The sequence below is a fragment of the Chiloscyllium plagiosum genome, chromosome 3 (assembly GCF_004010195.1).
Source record: "Chiloscyllium plagiosum isolate BGI_BamShark_2017 chromosome 3, ASM401019v2, whole genome shotgun sequence".
NCBI classification, from domain to species: Eukaryota; Metazoa; Chordata; class Chondrichthyes; order Orectolobiformes; family Hemiscylliidae; genus Chiloscyllium; species Chiloscyllium plagiosum.
This window is the reverse complement of record NC_057712.1, coordinates 35091251-35110480: the sequence shown is the minus strand read 5'-3', so window position 1 is coordinate 35110480 and position 19230 is coordinate 35091251. Positions and strand designations below refer to the sequence as shown.

Genomic DNA, 19230 nt, shown 5'->3' with positions numbered 1-19230 from the left:
CAAGAGGGGACATTGGACCACTGGAAAATTAGGCTGGGGATGTAGTAATGGAGAACAAAGAAATGGCAGAGGAAGGGAATTGCCATTTTTCATCAATTTTCACAGTGGAAGACTCCAGCAGTGTACCAGAACTTCAAGAGAGTCAGCAGCAGTGGTGAGCATAGTAGCTATCACTAAGGTGAAGTTGCTGGGGAAAGCTGAAACATCTGAAGGTGAATAAATCATCCAGACTGGATGGACTACAGTCTAGGGTTCTGAAGGAGATTGCTGAGGAGATTGTAGAGGCATTGTTGATGTGGTCAGGTGGCTAGCAGTAGAAATAGTTAATAACTTTAATCAAACAGAGTAGGAATTTTGGTCAAGATAGTTTAAACTCTGAGCTCAAATAAAGCTGCCACCCGGACATATTGAGACCTGTCGTGTAAGATGACACCAGCAGTTTCTTTGAGGCAAGTTTTACGGTGTCTGCAAGACATGCTGGTACCATATTACCTTATGTTGGCCCTTCACACAAATGGGGGTAGTATTTGATTCATGCCAAACCTATATAGTTAGAGTTAAGGTTAAATGTAAATTAAGTTAGAGCTAAAGTTAAATGAAGTCAAGTTTGATGAAAAAAGAAGCCAATGCTGTAATGAATGTATGTTTTACGTAGAGTATTAGTACAGAGAGTGTTAAATAAAGAAGTGTTTGTTTCATTAAATCTAATTTTGTCGGTCACACAAGGGAAGAACACCTACATAAAAGGTTTGAGTACTCCTTTTGGATGATTCGGAGATGCCGGTGTTGGACTGGGGCAAACAAAGTTAAAAATCACACAACACCAGGTTATCGTCCAACAGGTTTAATTGGAAGCACACTAGCTTTCGGAGCGACGCTCATTCATCAGGTGGTTGTGGAGGACACAATTGTAAGGCACAGAATTTATAGCAAAAGTTTACAGCGTGATGTAACTGAAATTATACATTGAAAAATACCTCTATTGTCTGTTGAGTCTTTCATCTGTTCGAATACCATGATAGTTTCACTTCTTTCATGTGTAAATGACAAAACTTTTTTTTAAAAAAGTTGCATTCTCAGGTTAACTGTAACAATTGGTGTTAGCTAGACAGTGATGATCTTTCAGGAACAACAAGTCAGGGAGGATCCTAAAAGGATTGGAAAATGGCTAATCTAACACCCTATTTATAAAGTGAGGCAGAAGACAAGACACTACAGGCCAGTCAGCCTGATCTTGGTTCTTAGGAAGATTTGCGTGCTCATTTTTAAGGATGAGATTATGAAGTACTTGAAAGTACGTGGTAAAATAGAACTGAGAGAGTATGGCCTTGTCACAAGGAGGTTGTGCCTCACAAATTTGTTAGGATTCTTTGAGGAGATCATGAGTAAGTTAGGGGTGGTACAGTGGTTAGCACTGTCACCTCAATGCCTGGGACCTGGGTTCAATTCCCACTTCGGGCAACTGTCCCTATGGAGTTTGCACATTTGCCGTGTTGGCGTGGATTTCCTCAGGGTTCTCTGGTTTCCTCCCACAGTCCAAAGATGTACACGTTAAGTGGATTAGTTATGCTAAATTGCCCATAGTGTCCAGGATTAGTCAAGGGAAATGCAGAGTTGTAGGATAGGAGGGTTGATTTGGTTGGGACACTCTTCGGATAGTCAATGTGGACTCAATGGGCTGAATTGCCTGCTTGTATACTGTAGAGATTCTATGAAATTAGATAAAGAAGCCTGTGGATGTGATCTATTTGGATTTCCAGAAGGTCTTTGATAAGGTGCCGCTCAGAGGAGCCTGCTAAATAAGACCACACAGTATTAGCGGGAAGGTACTGGCATGGTTAGAGGATTGATTCATTGAAAGAAGGCAGAGAGTGGGGATAAAGGGATTTTTCAGGATGACAGTTGATGACTAATGGTGTTCCGCAGTGTTGCGACCACAATTATTCACATTATACATGAACGATCAAGTCAAAGAAACTGAGGACATTTTTGCTGAGTTTACAGATGTCACAAAGATAGGTGGAGGGACAGGTAGTGCTGCGGAAGTAGGGAGGCTGCAGAAGGACTTGGACAGGCCAGGGGAGTGGGTAAAGTATGTGCCAGATGGAATACAGTGTGGGACAACATAAGGTCGCGCACATTGGATGGAAGAATAGAGGTGTAGATTATTTTCTAAACAGGGAAAGACTTTGGAAATCTGAAGCACAAAGATACTTAGGAGTCCTAATTTCGGATTCTCTAAAGGTTCAGTTGGCAGTTAGAAAGGCAAATGCAATGTTAGTATTCATTTCAAGTAGATTAGAATACAAGAGCAGAGATGTACTGCTGAGACTGTACAAGTCTCTGGTCAGATTGTATTTGGAATAGTTTGAGTAGTTTTGGGTTTCATATCTAAGGAAAAATGTGCTGACTTTGGAGGCGACTCAAAGGAGGTTTTCATGAATGATCCTGGGGATGAAGGACTTGCATATGAGGAGTTGTTGAAGATTGTGTGTGTGTACTCAATACACTTTAGAAATATGTGGGGGAGTCTGATTGAAATGTATAGAATACTGAGAGAACGAGATAGGGTGGACATGGAGAAGTTTCCACTGGCAGCAGAAATGAGGACCTGAAGGCACATCCTCAGAGTGAAGGAATGACCCTTTAGAACTGAGATAAGGATTGTGCTAGAGGGTGATGAATCTGTGGAACTCACTGCTGCAGAACGAGGTGGAGGCTGAGTTGTGTCATTAAGACAGTAATAGATAGGTTCTTGATTAGTAAGGGGATCAAGGACTAAATGGAGAAGGCAGGAGAATGGGGTTAAGAAACATATCAAGCTTGGTCAAACGGTGGAGCAAATTCAATAGGCTGAATGTTCTAATACTGCTCCAATAACATAAGGTCCTATGATATTTGATTATGAAAAGATTACTGATCTCAGAAAATCTTTGTAGGATTATAATTTATGATGTGTTCTAGAGGTCAATATTAAGCAAGAAACCTGCTGTTATAATTACAAAATAGAAGGACATATAATGGGCTATAAAATCCTCCAAATCTTTGGGGGCAAACATGACAATAAACTTCAATGAGCTGCTTTCCAAAAACAAATTCCATTTAATATTGAATGATGCACTTCGATATAGGTAAAATGTTTCAATTGTACTTCTGGGAATCCTTTTGCAAGCGAGTTAATAAAATCACAGAGGCAAGAAAATTGTTTAAAGTATAGCACCCTCTTGTCAGATGTGATTCATAATAAACTAAAATGGGTACTTTTTAAAATAAAATTGTTAACTGTCCTTTCTTCAGCAACTGAATTAGAAAGGTGTAGACATTTGGTGCAATTCGGTGCTTAAAAAAGGAACTAATTCAGTTAGAGAAACCAGAAAATGCTGGAAATACTTCAACAGATCAACACCTAGAAAGTTTCTGTGCACATCTGAGGAAATTTGTAGAGGAATTCAACAGGCAATTTCAGGAATTAGGTATGATGGAACAAATGTTTGTCTCAAAGCCATTTCTTCAAGCAGACTTGAGTGGGTTTGGCTAAAAATTCCATCAGGGCTTTGATTTACAAAGCAAATGGAGTTGATATGGGGATACTTCCTATGTAAAATTACATTGATCTAAATCACTGTCCCTTGATCTGATCTATGTGTAAAAATACCCAATCACCCTGTGTTTTTAAACTGAAAGCTTACTTTGACTGCACGTACTTCTGTGAGACAGCACTCCTCCAAATAAAGATAATCAAGTTTAAGCATCACACCCGCCTCACAGATACCCATTTGCTGGACTGTATACAACTATTAGACACAAACCATGACCCAGACTTCAGTGGACTGGCAGCTGAGGACAAAATTATTAATTATAGAGACTTTGATTTAGATTTATACAACATTCAAAATAAACTTTTTCTTCAGGGCAGATCCTGGGTTGCACTTAGATCCAACAAGTGATGAAAAAGTTGGAGACCATTGCCTTAGATGATGCATCAATAGCTAAATAAGTCTTATCACCTATTCACTGTGCCCTGGGAAAATAAATATACAAGTGTACTATCCTCTCCTTCAAAGTATTAACAGGAAAAGAGAGGGTAGATAAATTATTTTCATTTGTTGGGAATTTACAATTAGGTGGCAGTCTGAACATCAGTGCCAAACCATTTAGGAGAGATTTTAGGAAGCCGTTCAACACACTATAAGGGTGGCAGATTTTTGGAACACTCTTCACAAATGGCTGGATAAGTTGTTAATTGATGCTGGATAAATTGTTAATTTTAAATCAGAGATCGATAATTTTTTGTTAAGCAAAAGGAAATTAAAGGATATGGGCCAAAGGCAGCAATATGGAGTTAGGCCTGAAATCAGACATGATCTCATTGAACAGTGCAAACAGGCCCAAGGGGCTGAATAGCCTTCTCCTATTCCTGTGTTGCTGTTAGAGAGACATTACATCATTGACGTATCAAGCTGCTTTGCCAAAGTGCTTAATTAATCTAATGAATACAGGCTAAAATTGAAAACCACCTGACATTGAAGCAAATCCTGCATTGCAGCCTAGAAAGAGCTTGAAGAGAAAAATCAGTAGTAGGTACATTGAAAGGTACTGTAGGTTTGGTCAAAGTGGTGGGGCTAACTGTAGTAGACGTACAGAATTATTCCAATGTTTCTGGGAGCATGTACAGCTTCCTGGCACAGAATGTTGACCCTAACCATGGCAGGAGTACTGAAGCCTGGATATTCATAACTTTGAATGCCCAAAGCAAATTATTATCTGCCTCCTTCGCATGCTGAACCTTCCTACACATATCCTGTGTCTACTCTTCTTCCTCAACAGAGTAGGGTATAAAGGAATTCTGATTATGAAACTCAGGTAGCCAAATAGATTCACTCAATTTTACATGATGGCCCAACAAAGGCAGGATGAGAGGTCCCCAAGCATTGCAGATGATTTTTTTTTAATAAAGGCCTAAATATATACTTTCACAATTTTAAGATCCCACTTCTTAATCTTTTTCCTAATTCACTAAAAACTGCTTGGAGGACCCCAACACTTATCCTGTCATTGGCATCAGGAGGCAAGACACAATGTCCTAGATTCATCCATTGTACATAGAGATGCCTGACTGTAGCACTAACTGGAGAATCCACACCACTATTCATTTTTCAATCTGCTCCCCAGACAACTGAGCCAACAAGTGATGCTGTGCACTTGGCTTACAAACCAAAGGCACCATTTACGATTCTTTCTGGAATGCTCTGAGATTTCCAGAATGGAAATTCCAATGGCTTGGCTGAGCTGAGGCTATTTTTCACTGCAACCTAGGCAATGCTATAGATTTTCACGATTGAATAAGGCATCCATGTTGAGCATGTACTTAGTCCAACTGCTCAGGAGCAATAACCAATAAGTACCTTTGACCACCAACCCATCTTTTAAAGGGACACAATGTCCAAATGTCTCCAAACCTCTACCCTATTAGAATTCCTCCCTATATCTTCCCCTTCAATAAGTTACATTGACATTTTCATCGTGACCCAACTTACCTGCAGTTGGATTGTACCTTGCCATTGCAGAGAGTTAGCAGTAATGGTCTGCATATAAAAGGGATCAGGATCATAGCAAGTATGTCAAAATATAAAGCATTTGCTATTACATTGGTTTGCTTCCATTTTAAATAATTTGCATATGTTTTATGAAACTACTTAGCCTGAATTCAAAAAGACAGCTGGGCCATTGGATGGAAAAGTTTTGGTTTCATCTTCTAGAGCTATTGAGTGAAAGGTACACAAAGAGAACAATGAGATTTGTTTACATTTTTCCATGTGTGTGTGGTAGGAGTCAATAAGTGCGTGGAGTGCGCAGGGGACATACTGAGTTTGCACATAAGTTCCTTCATGGTCTACCCAAGATTGGTATCAGCCTCCATTCCTTACAATAGACCACAGCCTTTTCCCTGAAACAGTCTTGTTCAATTAATGCTGAACTCCGATCATTTTGCAGGTTATAAATCCTTAGCTTAAAAAGTTGTAATGCTACCATTATAGATGTAAAAAGAAATCGCTATTTATGCATTGTCCACATTAGGGCAGGCAGGAGCACAAAACACAGCTCATCAGATATTGGACGCAGGGCAGCACCTATAGAAAGCAGGAGGTGACATTTCAGGCAATTGCTCTTTCTTGAGCTTGCAAAAAGAGAGAGTAAACTAAAATGCATATATGTTGAAGAAAGATATGAAACACCTTTGCTGATAGTTCCAGATAGACTACAGATAGTAGATAGTGCTTGTTGTACCAACTTTAAACAGCAGCACGAGGTTATGTCATCTTGCTGTAGGGTCGCATCAACATTACTGACATGCACAGCAGCAGGCAACCACTGTTAAACAACTTTATTTACACATCTCCAACAGAAGGTAGTATAACACAATGCTCAGCTGTTGCAATATATTGCATTCCATCTTTCCAAAGAAAACAACCAAAATAAAAGCCTGTTTCTCCAAATTAGTAGTTACCTTACCACCATTTCTTGGGAATTGAAGGGCTGTGCTCAGCTTTCCCGTTTCTCGCACTGCCACCTGCAGTGATTATTCCCATGCAAGGTTCTCCATACATGCTGTATAAGCCATTTTGCGTATTCTCCTGCCAATAGGAATGAAGGAGAATTTTCTTCCTTTCTCTTATTCATCTCGACCTCTTCCAGGAAATCGACAGTCAGTGCATCTAGCCTCTTGTTTCCTCAACATCCCGAACGCTTTTCCAGAATTTATGCAGAAAGCAAACGTAAGGCTTGCCAGTGACACCGACATAACACAAAAGAATTTTTTTTAAAAAGAAAATGCTTTAAATGAGCTGTTGTCTTAAACTCTGGAAGTGGGTGGGTTGCCTAGCAGATCAGTACATTGGATAGCATTTTGATTCTAATTATTCTGAAAGCAGTGCAACTATTTTTCAAGCCATTATAGCTAGGTTCAGGACTGCCACATATCACCATGACCAGTACAGACAACCAACTCTGTTGACAGTGCTCTGCCTCAAACATAAGGATACGACCTCTTTTCTCCCTGAAGCTGGGATATGTACAAATGGCACGTGCAATGTCACTGGTGCATGTATTTGAAGGCAAGCCCAGTGGCTCCAGAGATTCAACACTGAGATAGACTTTGTCACTGATCGAGTTCGGTTGAAAATGTGTCCTACGCTTCAACAAATACCATCAAATTAAATGTGATTATGTCAATGGGGAGGAGAAATTTATGACATGCAAGGACTCCAAGAAGTGACAAGAAACAGGTAATTGAGAGAATACAGAAGTGTAGAGACTTCAAAATTTGTACAGATCTTTGTATCTTCTGTGAGCACCACTGGTCCCCTATTGTGAAAGATGGTAGGTAATAGGATTCCCCACTTTTCCACCAAAATCGCATTTCCATGCTGGGTACTGCATTATCACAGTATCGCCAACAGATATTACAGCCTATGGCCTGAACTGGACAGAGGGAGCAAGGTCCCCATCATCCCAGAGTCCATGTTAGCTCTTGATAAAGCATTCCAATCAACCCCAGTCCCATTCTTCAGCAAGCTTATTTCTTTAGTGTACCCATCCAACTTCATTTTGAAATCATTTCCATCATCATCATCTTGTTAAGGCAGTAAATATCAGTTCATCACTGCTCGCTGTGTGATAACTTCTCATACTCATTCCCACAAATGCTCTTAAATTTGTGTCATTTCGTCCACGTATAGCAGCTAATGCAAACTGCTTCTTTTGTTTACCTTACCTTAATGGGTCATAATTTTGTACACCTCGATCAAACCCCACCCTCAATTTCCTTTCGCTCCAAGAAGAACTTTTTTGTTAAAATCCCTCATCTCTGGTAAATTATCTCGTAAATCTCCACAGCAACGTCTCAAGGATCCTCCAGTCCTTGCCTAAATTGTGGAGACCAGAACTGGATTAAAATTCTCTAGTTGTGGCCTAAGCAGAATTTTATCCAGGTTCAGTATTACATCTCTTGCCTTTGTGCTCACTACCTCTATTTATCAGGTCCAGATCTCAATATGCCCTGCCACCTTCAAAGATCTATACACACAGTATCCTGGGGGGCCCTTTGACCCAGTACACTATTTAGATGGTGCTATTTGATGTTTATGCCCTTGCTTGAGAATTTACAGTAATCTTGCACCTCATTTGTGGGCAGCACGGTGGCACAGTGGTTAGCACTGCTGCCTCACAGCGCCAGAGACCCGGGTTCAATTCCCGCCTGAGGCGACTGACTGTGTGGAGTTTGCACATTCTCCCCGTGTCTGCGTGGGTTTCCTCCGGGTGCTCCGGTTTCCTCCCACAGTCCAAAGATATGCAGGTCAGGTGAATTGGCCATGCTAAATTGCCGTAGTGTTAGGTAAGGGGTAGATGTAGGGGTATGGGTGGGTTGCGCTTCGGTGGGGCGGTGTGGACTTGTTGGGCCGAAGGGCCTGTTTCCACACTGTAAGTAATCTAATCTAATCTAATTTGCATCGAGGGAAGATAACGGCAAGCTCTTCCATTTCTAACTCAATTCCTGGGATGCAAATCTGAATCCCGACTGGATAATCTATCTGCTTGAAACATAAGCAATCTTTCAATCCTGGCTGACAATTTTCACCCCGCCTCGAACTTCTTTTTCAACCGGTATTTTGGCAGCATCCATTTTCTTAATGAGTACTCTATTTTTTCTGGAACTTACTAAGTGTTCTAGCCTTACCTATGTTTTTTAATAGGTTACACGTTTACTCACTCAGGTTTAGAAGAACTAGGGATGATCTTATTGAAACATACAAGATTCTGACAAGGTAGGTGTTGGAGAAATACTTCCATTCATGAGGGAATCTTGAACTTGGAAATATAGTTACATGATGAGGGGACATATATTTAAACAGCGATATGAAGGAATTGCATCTTCTAGAGTGCAGTAAATGCCTGGAGTACTTTTTGTTCTTAAAGGAAGAGGAGGAACAACTTCTTTAAATACAGGCAGTGGCTAGGATCTAGAATGCACTGAGAGAAGACTGTAACTTTCAAAACTGGATTCAAAATTGAAAAGCAGGGAACAACGAGTTGACATCATTGAATTCCTACAGTAAGGAAGCCATTTGGCCCATCGAGTCCACACTGATTCTCCAAAAAGCATCACACTCAGACCCACTCCCTTAACCCTGCATTTCCCATGACTCATCCACCTAGCCTGCACATCCCTAGATACTACGAGAAATTTATCATGGCCAAACTACCTAACCTGCACATCTCTGGTCTGTGGAAGGAAATCGGAGCATCTAGAGGAAATCTATGCAGACATGGGGAAAATGTACAACTATCCCCACTAGTCCTGGGGTCATCATAGAAGTTAGAAATTAATTAAGTTACTCATGATGCTTGTCATCTGAGTGTGTGGCTACTAAGGATAGCTGGTCGTGTCGTTTCGTGGCTAGTTGGTGTTCATGGATGCGGATCATTAGCTGTCTTCCTGTTTGTCCTATATAGTGTTTTGTGCAGTTCTTGCATGGGATTTTGTACACTACATTGCTTTTGCTCATGTTGGGTATCGGGTCCCAGTGCCCAGTTTACCAGTTTGATGTACTTAGGTTAATAAAAAGTACTGACCAAGTCTTTGTATTTAAAATGAGCTGCCATTCAAGAACCAACATTATCTGTGAATACCAACTGTTTGACTACATTTAATGAAGTCCCTAATGAATATGTTTCTACCTGAACCTGGTTTTCTAATTTCAACTAATAAGGATGTTGCTCGATCAGTCCTGACCCTCCCACATCCATATCATGTCTAGCTAATGTAGTACAACCAGGTATACCTCTACAGATTCTCTTATGATTTCTGTATAGTCTTGTTAGACCCTACCCTTACCCTTCCTCTAAATGAGGACTTGTGTTGGCAAGTTGAATTGTAGGAGGTTGACTTGGGAAAATTGTCTACATCTTCTTTCTATCTCACCCGTGTCATCTCTATCATCTTCCACTACTCTTACCACCTGACCCACTTAGAACATAAGAACTATGAGTAGGCACTTCAGCTCCTCAAGCCTGCTCCACCATTTGCAATGACTGATCTAATCTCTGCCTCAACACCACTTTCCTGCCACTCTGCTTCAGCCTTCAATCCATTTTTAATTAAAAATATTTTTATCATTTCCTTAAATGTAGTCAATGCCCCAGCATCCACTACATTCTGGATTCGTGAGTTCCAAATTCACGACCCTTTGAGAAAAGTAATTTCTCATCTGTTTTAAATCTGCTACCCCTTATTCTGTTATGACCTCTCATTCTAGGTTGCCCCATGAGAAAACATCCTTTCTCCATCTACTTTGTCAATCCCCTTTAACATCTTATGTACCTTAGTTAGATCTCCTCTCATGCTTCTAAACTCCAGAGAACAAAAGCCTAAACTGCTCAGTCTCTTGTGTCTGGAATCAATCTACTGAACTGCCTCCAATTCAATTACATCCCTCAAGTAAGGAGACCAAAATTGTATACAATACACCAGGTGGAGGATCCTTATTCTATTCCTTGAAATATCATTTCTGTTTTTGTGACATAACTAATTTTTCTTCCTATGATCAGGGGTATATCAGATATGCCACTTTACTAATCCAAACCTTCTTGCACCACTGAATTGAAAACAGAACTTTACTCTGCAGAAGTAGCAGTATCAATACTTCATCAGCTGCTTGAAACATTCTAGAATAGTTGTCTGCCCATTCCTTCACTTTTATCAGTGAAACTTCTAAATGCTTTTGTGCTACCTTACTTGTTGTGGTGAATCTTTCCAGAAACATGGAAACATAATCCAACAATGAGAATTCATCTTTGTCATAAGAACCTTTCCTGATCAATTTTATTGGACCTCATCTCATGGCCATAAATCAATGGAAATTGATTAAATTCAGTATGTTCACTGAGGAATCCTTGTGAGAAAATGGTAAGAAATCTCACCCTTTGTCTCAGTCCTGTGGGTATACAAGACAGTAGGCCTTAATCATGAGTCTGATGCACTTTCTCTAAAGCTCCCTTAGTTTGCAGATGATCCTGTTTTATACCAAAACCATTAATGATTTGGAATGCTTAAGACAATGTTAGAACCTGCCAGCCAGACTACTGCGACCACTAGGACTCATAACAGCACACAAACCAACAGCCACTCTCAGACAACAACTCACCAGGACGAAGGACCCGATACGCAGCATGAGCAAAACCAATGTAGTGTACAAAATCCCATGGAACTGCACAAAACACTATATAGGACAAACAGGAAGACAGCTAGTGATCCGCATCCATGAACACGACACGACCAGTTATCCTTAGTAGCCACACACTCCGATGACAAACAACGACTGGGACAACACTACTATTATAGGACAAGCCAAACAGAGAACAGCCAGGGAATTCCATGAGGCATGGCACTCATCCACAGATTCAATCAATAAGCACATCGACCTGGACCCAATATACCGGCCACTGCAGCGGACAGCTGGAACTGACAACCGGAAGCGGCAGGTACAAATCACTATAAATGCTGGAGGAAACATCACAGAAGCGCTTCACAGGAGGCTCCCAAGTACTGAGGATGTCACCTAGACAGGGGACGAAACGTCTGCAACACAAATTCCCAGCTCGGCGAACAGAACTACAACAACGAGCACCCGAGCTACAAATCTTCTCACAAACTTTGTTACAATATACTAGTATGCTGCTTCCATTTTCAGTAACGGCCCCACACAGCATAGGTATCAAAAGTGTTGGTTTAATTACATTAATGTTTTCCTACTACCTCACATTTATGACATTTTACACTATTACATTATGTCCTAATGAAGTTTTGACCAAGTAAAATATGTTTCTCAATCAAGTTTTCTACATCTCATGTCCTGCCATAGGAACATCACGTGCCACTCTACCTCCTTACAACATTGGCTAGTACCAGTGGTTTTCAATGAACAACTGTTTATTCTGCATTTGATAAACTAAGAGGTCTCCACTTCCTTTTCAGAATTCTTTAAGTCTTCAGAACTCCTTCAGCCTCTAATAAAGTGTGAACTGTCTATGCTAACTTATTTAACTCTGGATCTGCTTTCTGACCTTTAATTAAAGATATGCAAAACATTTCTTTTAAATTCTCTTCATCTTTGAGACCTTGGCTACCCTAACATTTCTTAACGTCTTACTCTGATCTTTGATGATAGAGGTCAAATTCTATTCACCTGCCAAAATTACTTCACTTAACCCTTTCAAATTCAATGTAGGTTTGCCCAGGCTGTTTCCTTAAATTCCTTAAAACATTTGTATATAAACTACTGATGTGTAGGTTGGTCACTTCTAAACTAGGGGATATAACCTAAACATTTGAGCCAGTTCTTTCAGGAATGAAATGAGGAAACAAATGACTTTATTTATTGAGTGAGCAGAAGCGAAGGATGAATTTTTTTTTAAAAGGTCAAAATGTCCAAATATTTAAATGACTGCATCTGACGAGCTACAAGAACAGAGACAGATTGAAAGGGGATAGCTCATCCAGAAGGGCAGCTCAAAGGCAGAATGCTATGGCCTGAACTACTTCAAAGATATTCATACATAATCTAATTATTGAGGTGGATGAGATCCACTCTCATTAGTGAAGCTGGACATCTGGAGGGCCTCACTGACCATCTAATCATTTTAAACAATGGTCACAAACTCTGTTCTGAATCATATTGGAAAACAGTCTAGTTTGAGAGGAAGGTCATATGATAGCAAGATCTTTGCATATAAAGGCATTAATTTCTAAAGTCAGAAGCCAGAAAGGTAAAAGCAGGTAAAATGTGAAAAGGTCTATTTTTCTCCTTCTCCAGCCAGTCTGCAAGTGTGTCCAGCCTGTATTCTGTCTAGTCAAACCTTAGTCTATAATATAAATTAAGCAGCTGTTGACTCCTGAAGAGAAAACAGATCATCTATCAACATACTAAATCATCTCAAAAGAGACCGAGAACAATCACCAAACCCTGCTTAAAACCATCTAGACCATCCATCTACAAGATCCATATACTGTATAATCAACTTTCTTTAAGGAGTTTGGTGTTCTATACAATAAATACCATTTCTATTTTTTTTTTAATTTCCAAACAGAAATCTGTCTTACTGTCACAGTGCAGTTAAGTAATAACTCACTGAAATAATAAGCAAACTCTTTAAAGAAAAACAGCTGAGATCAACCAAACTGTGAAAGAAATAGGTACCATTCTATTGTCTCACACTTGATCATACCTCCAAGACAAAAAGCATAATGTTTGGAAAGTTTTAGCAAACATAAGTTGATGCTAGATAAACCGCTAATTTTAAATTTGAGACTGATAAGAATTTTGTTGACCAAAGATGTTGGGGATATATAGGAAAGAAAAGAGAGAGTTAGGGTGCAGAGCAGCCATAGAATATGCTCAAGAGCTAAATGGTTTACTCAGTTCCTTTGTTCTAAGAAAAATCAGAGAAACCTGATTTTTCACTAATTTGGCCCTAAAATAATTCAGTCTGGATCATTTTCATGTGACCAGGCTATCCAACTTTAACTCAGCAAGATGCCCATGAAACATTTTATAGCAAGAAACAAGAAAACAGATTCAATTATATTTCTTGTGTGGAGGTAACTTGTGCAAAGATTGCAAAGTGATTGCATTTGGTCAGTGCTAACAGACAAATCATTTTTTCCTTTTTCAAATACAGCTTAATAATCTTAGTATGCAAGCAATTTAGCCAACATCCTACATACAAACTCAAAAGTAGACAAACAACTAGAGAATATAAAGACTTAACTGAACTAAGTGGTATTCATATTTGATACTGCCAATTCTAACACATGCTTAAGTCTGAGAAAAACACTAGAAATGAGCAGTTAAATCTAAGTTTTAATGCTATGTAACTGATAAGTGTGTAAATTCAAGGAACAGTTTTAAGAGTAAAATCTATGAAATTATCAGTACAGTACTATAGAAAATTTGACTGAATATTTTTTAACTATTAAAGCTGTAAAAATGCAAAATATTCAGCACAACTGAAACTCATTTAACATATGCAATTTCCTGCATTGCTTTAATACATTTTGATTTCACTATTAAGCATCTGGCGAGCTATGCCACAGGTTAAAATGGAAATGAAGAGATGTATATAACAAAAATATAGCAATATGCTTCAGAAGCGCCAAAAAAAGTATTGTGGAATAAAACCTGCAAAGAAAAAGATACCCCAACACATGGAAAATGCATTAACTTGAAACTTGTCAAAATTTCTACAATGAAATACCAAGAAAAGTGCAGTCAAAACTCCAAAGTGAAAATGCTATGGAGTTAATTCAATGACACTTCGTCTCTCTCTGAACTCTGGAACTGACGTTACACTGCAGACCAGAAAACACAAGCTCTCATCCCTGTTGTGAGTGACCTTTACATTTCATCTTTATTCAAATCCATAGAAAGGTCATTTGTTCCAGCACTATGCAGAGAAGATGCAAGTTTTGAGTGGAAAATGGGAAGTAAATAAGTAGTGAGTAACCTCAAGAATATTGAAAATGGTGACCTTTACATCAACAGTAAACCCATTCTATGTGATTCCAGGGAAGAAAATGGCAGCATTGTATATTGGAGTGTTTTAGGAATGCAACTAAAACCTCAAGGGTGCACTTCATAAGTTACTTGCTGGTAAAAGACAAGCTAAATACTGATGTAATGGCTATTTGGTTTGGTCTTTTGGTCACACAGATTAAGTAAATTTTAGTCCAGGCATTATGTATGCACATCATTTTTGCTTAACACAAAAAATGGAATTGCCTTCGATCATCAAAAGTTTCTTAGACCATAGCAAACAAGCTGATTTGCTATACAAGATGGCCCCAGCTTTTAATACCAAAATGCATGTTTAGGTCTATTCTCGGCATATAAGTTGACCCCCATTCCCATTTTTCCACAAATAAATGCTTAGTGCTATTTACGTATTAGGCGTCTGCCTCAACTTTCAGCTCTGAGATACGTGCTCAGATTAAATGTGCTTCAAGTCAGGGCACGAGAGTAGGCAAGCAAAATGGGCCATGTTGCCAAGATGATGTGAAGGAATTTAGGACATGCCCACATACACAAAGCAAACCGTACATGGAGACCAACAAACCAAAATCAGTCCTCCTACACCAAACACTGATCATTCACAATTTACTCGCAGGGTACAAGTTTATCCTTTAGGGAAGAGGTTGGTGTAGCGACATCCTCACTGGTTTATTAGCCAAGTGGACCAGGTTAATGCTGTGGGGGAATGGATTCAAATCACCAATGGGCCCGAGTGGGGAAGTGGTAGCATCTTTAACTCTAGGCCAGGAGGCCTGAGTTCAAGTCCCACCTGCTCCAGAGGTTTATATCAACAACTCTGAAGATGGCTTGTTGATTAGAAAATACCTTTAACTCAACCCCTGGTTTTTTTTTCAAAGCTTTGAAAGTGGATTTATATGCTGTAATCTTCAAGTAATACATCTGAAAGTAAATTTCCACAATGTACTTTCAATACCACCTGAAAATTATTTGGGGAAGAAAGATACAAAGATGGGAAATGGTATAGAACACCTGTGTCAGTGTGCTTGTGCTATTTAGTGACAGGTATATGTTTGAGCTCAGAGGTTTTCATGCAATGGATTTGTTAAATCTTGTGCCATGAGAGAAAGACACCACTGGGTACAAAGGAAGGAAAATCAGCAGGCCAAGGGGAACTGCTTTTAATAATTAGTTAATCATACTGTAGAGGGAGACCTGGGAACAAGTCTGCTCCCATGAAAGAAAGTGGCAGACGATAGAAGACAAAAAGTGAATGAAATATTTTTCTACTTACTTTTTAAAAGACGAGTTATTTTTCTTTTAGAAATGTGAGCATTTCTCACATTTAATAATAAATTCTGACCCCATCCCCACCAAAATTAGAAAAATAAATGCCTTCTTGGTAGATTGCCACAGGCAAATTTCAATGAGTCTCACTTGTAGTGTACTGCATATCACAATCAGAGAATATTCCTCAAATAGTAACTTTCATATGCAAAAAGGTCTGCATGTGTCTATCTGCCCTTTAACAAAATACTTATACAGTACATCTGTATTTATAAAAACCTGATAACTTGTTTTACACATTACACAATATATACAGAAGTAGAAAAATGTAAAAAAAATTAAATTACTATTAACTGGCAAATGTTCAGAAAGCTCTTGCAAAAATATCTTCTCCAGAGGTGTAAAAAAATGCCAACTGCTAATGGAAGCAAATCTAAACAACGTCACAAGCAATATTTTGGGTGCCTGAAATCCAGATTCATCTTCAAATGTGGCAATTGTTAGAGAAACTGTGATATTTACTGATATTAAGAAACTGACATTCTTGAGTAGTAGTTGAAATGCTAAATACTTCTATTTTTATCGATGTCCTCCATATTTGGAAGACCAGTCAATTCGCCCATGTATTGGATGGACTGCAGGTGGACGTGGAATTAACCCACTGATGTTTTTGCTCGATGAATTATATGGCTGACATCCCAACTGTGCTCGATTGGATTTCCAAGTTGCATAACCTGTAAATGAATACATATTTTTTAAAAATCCTTCCACATAGTTTTGTCGTCATAATTTCTGAACAATTAATCAGCTTCCTATGCACTAATGCACAAGAATTACAATTAAACTTCTCATATTTCTCTCACTAGTCCGCATTTGCCAGAATATTAAAAAAAGGCTGCAGCTCATTGACAACAGGAGAATTAACTTGAAATACACTTAAAGTAAAACTTTATATTAGTCTGAACTTAAAATTGCACTTCTATTTAAGGACAGCAACTTCTGATCCAAGCTGAGTTTGCAGATTTCAGTCAATGATCCTTTAACAGCCCCAAACTCTACCATCTACAAAGGGCAGCCAATGCTAGCTCCTCTGCAAGCCACAAATTGTCATTTGAAACTATATCTCCACTCCTTCAGTGCTGCTGCGTCAAAACCTAGAGCTCCCTTCCGAACAGCACTGTGAGTGTATCTGCCAGGTGGACTTGCAATGATCAAGGAAGTGACATATTACTACCTCAAGGACAATGAGTGTTGACCAATAAATGCTGACTTTAGCAGTATCATCCAGATTTTGGGAAAGAATACAAAGAGTATGTGTCACTGAGTCCCTGGGTTAGGGAAACAATGACAGCATCCGACAACTTGCTGTTCAGTGATCCTGCTGAAGATTTTTGTGGACATCATTCAAGAACAAGTTCAGGCTTGGCTTTCTGAAACGAAACTAGAAATTACTGAAGGAATTCAGAAGGTCATTTCTTCAGAGAAATTAGTTCTGTTTTCTCCCCACCGATGCTGCCAGATCTGCTGAGTTCCTCCAGCAATTTCTGCTTTTGTTTCAGATTTCCAACACCTACTATTCATTGTTTTATTTCAGGCTCAGCTTTGATGTTCGTTAACACCATCTCAGTTGACAAAGTTATTTGGGCAAAGTACAAAAAGGAGGTATTAGCGCCTGTGAAACATTATTCCAAACAAGAAAAAGGAAAGAAGTGTGTCGAACATTCTTCACCATTTTTCTATGAAGTTTAACTGAAAAAGTGCTCATAGTCCAATTGAACAAGTCTGTTATACTTACTAGAATCTGTTTCCCCAACAGGTGCTAACCGCACTCTTTGGCCAGCAGATCCAACTTCTTTTTTAAGAAATGATGTGTATCCTCCAGAGGTATCAGTGCCAGTTGTATAAACTGAAAAATAAAACACTCACCAATTACAAAAAATACATTTTTCTTAAACTTAAGCAGAAACATAAGTTCATTAATTAATCTCCATAATTTTAATTTTTTTTAAAATTGTATTCATCAGTGACGTGTGCTTGCACTAAAATGAATGACATCGGTTTGGGATCATTGTTGGAATCAAATGCCTGAGGTAAAGTCTACCCCTCCTAACTAATATCATCGAAATATTTGGGACAGATGAGGGCGAATTGGCCTCCAGCTGGCTGTTTGAAACAGCAGCCAGGCTTAGTCCAACACCACTCACTTTATATCTGCATTCCTGCACGTTCCTCAGCTTCATGTACTGTTACAAAACTTAAAATAATCTAAGAGCATTCAAACAAGAACAGAAGCAGAAGTCAATTTGGTCCCTCAAACCCATTCCAACATTCAACAAGAGTGTACCTGATGTGTTTTAAATTTCACATTCCCATCTACAATGATAAATTTTGGTTTCCTTGAGCTATGAGAATTTCAAAAATATTTAATGAGCCACCTACATCACCTTGTGAGACTTTGGAGCATTGGGGCCCTCCATTTTTGTTTAGCAACAGGAAGAGCAGGAACGATGACCAGGAGATTGCCGGGAAAGTAAATCACTGCTTTAAGAACTTACCTCATGAATAGGGGGAGCGCCGCTGAGGAGTGGACACTGGACTGCTGAGTAACTCAAGTAATATATTTGGTTGTGTTATCCGATACACATAGCTAGCTAGCGTCTCCCACCCATCTTCCTCCTCTAACAAGAAAAAAGAGTTCTGCACTGGATTGGTAAGATAACTAGTTTGTTTTAATTTTTTATTTTTCAATAGTCTCTTTAGGAATTTAGAATAGTGGGAATGGAGTTTAGGGCAGTTGAATGCTCCTGCAGAATGTGGGAGGTAAAGGTCACCACTAGTGTCCCTGCTGACTTCATTTGCAGGAAGTGCACCCAACTCCATCTCCTCGAAACTTGCATGAGCGAAGTGGAGCTGGAGCTGAATGAACTTCGGATCATTTGGGAGGCAGAGGGAGTTACTGAGAGGAGTTATGGAGGTTAATCACACCTCAGGTACAGGAAAAATGCAAGTGGGTTATAGTCAGGGGACAGAAAAGGAACCGAGAACCAATGCAGGGATCCCCTGTGGCCGTTTCCCCTAAATAACAAGCGTACAGTTTTGGATACTGCTGGCAGGGGTTTGGGGTGGGGGGAGGACACAACTTACCAGGGGTAAGCCATTGGGTATAGGTCTCTGACAGAGTCAGTCCCTGTTGCTCAAAAGGGAAAGGGGGGGGGAAAAGAGGGGCAGAGCATTAGTCATTGGGGACTCCATTGTTAGGGGGACAGACACGAGGTTCTGGGTGGCTCAGTGGTTAGCACTGCTGCCTCACGCCAGGGACCTGGGTTCAATTCCAGCCTCGTGTGACTGTCTGTGTGGA

At 39.5% G+C, this 19230-nt stretch overlaps 1 protein-coding gene across 3 annotated transcripts in view; it reads right to left on the bottom strand.

Moving 5' to 3' along the window:
• Positions 1-14071: 14071 nt before the first annotated feature.
• LOC122542185 (serine/threonine-protein kinase ICK-like) overlaps positions 14072-19230 on the bottom strand; it is an 80219-nt gene continuing 75060 nt past the window's right edge. For all 3 annotated transcript variants that reach the window (XM_043679640.1, XM_043679635.1, XM_043679648.1), the window contains 2 exons: positions 17668-17778; positions 14072-16606 (listed from right to left, as the gene is read on the bottom strand). In XM_043679640.1, the coding sequence (XP_043535575.1) occupies positions 16452-16606; positions 17668-17778 (266 nt within the window). In that variant the 3' untranslated portion in view covers positions 14072-16451. The remainder of the gene's footprint in view (positions 16607-17667; positions 17779-19230) is intronic.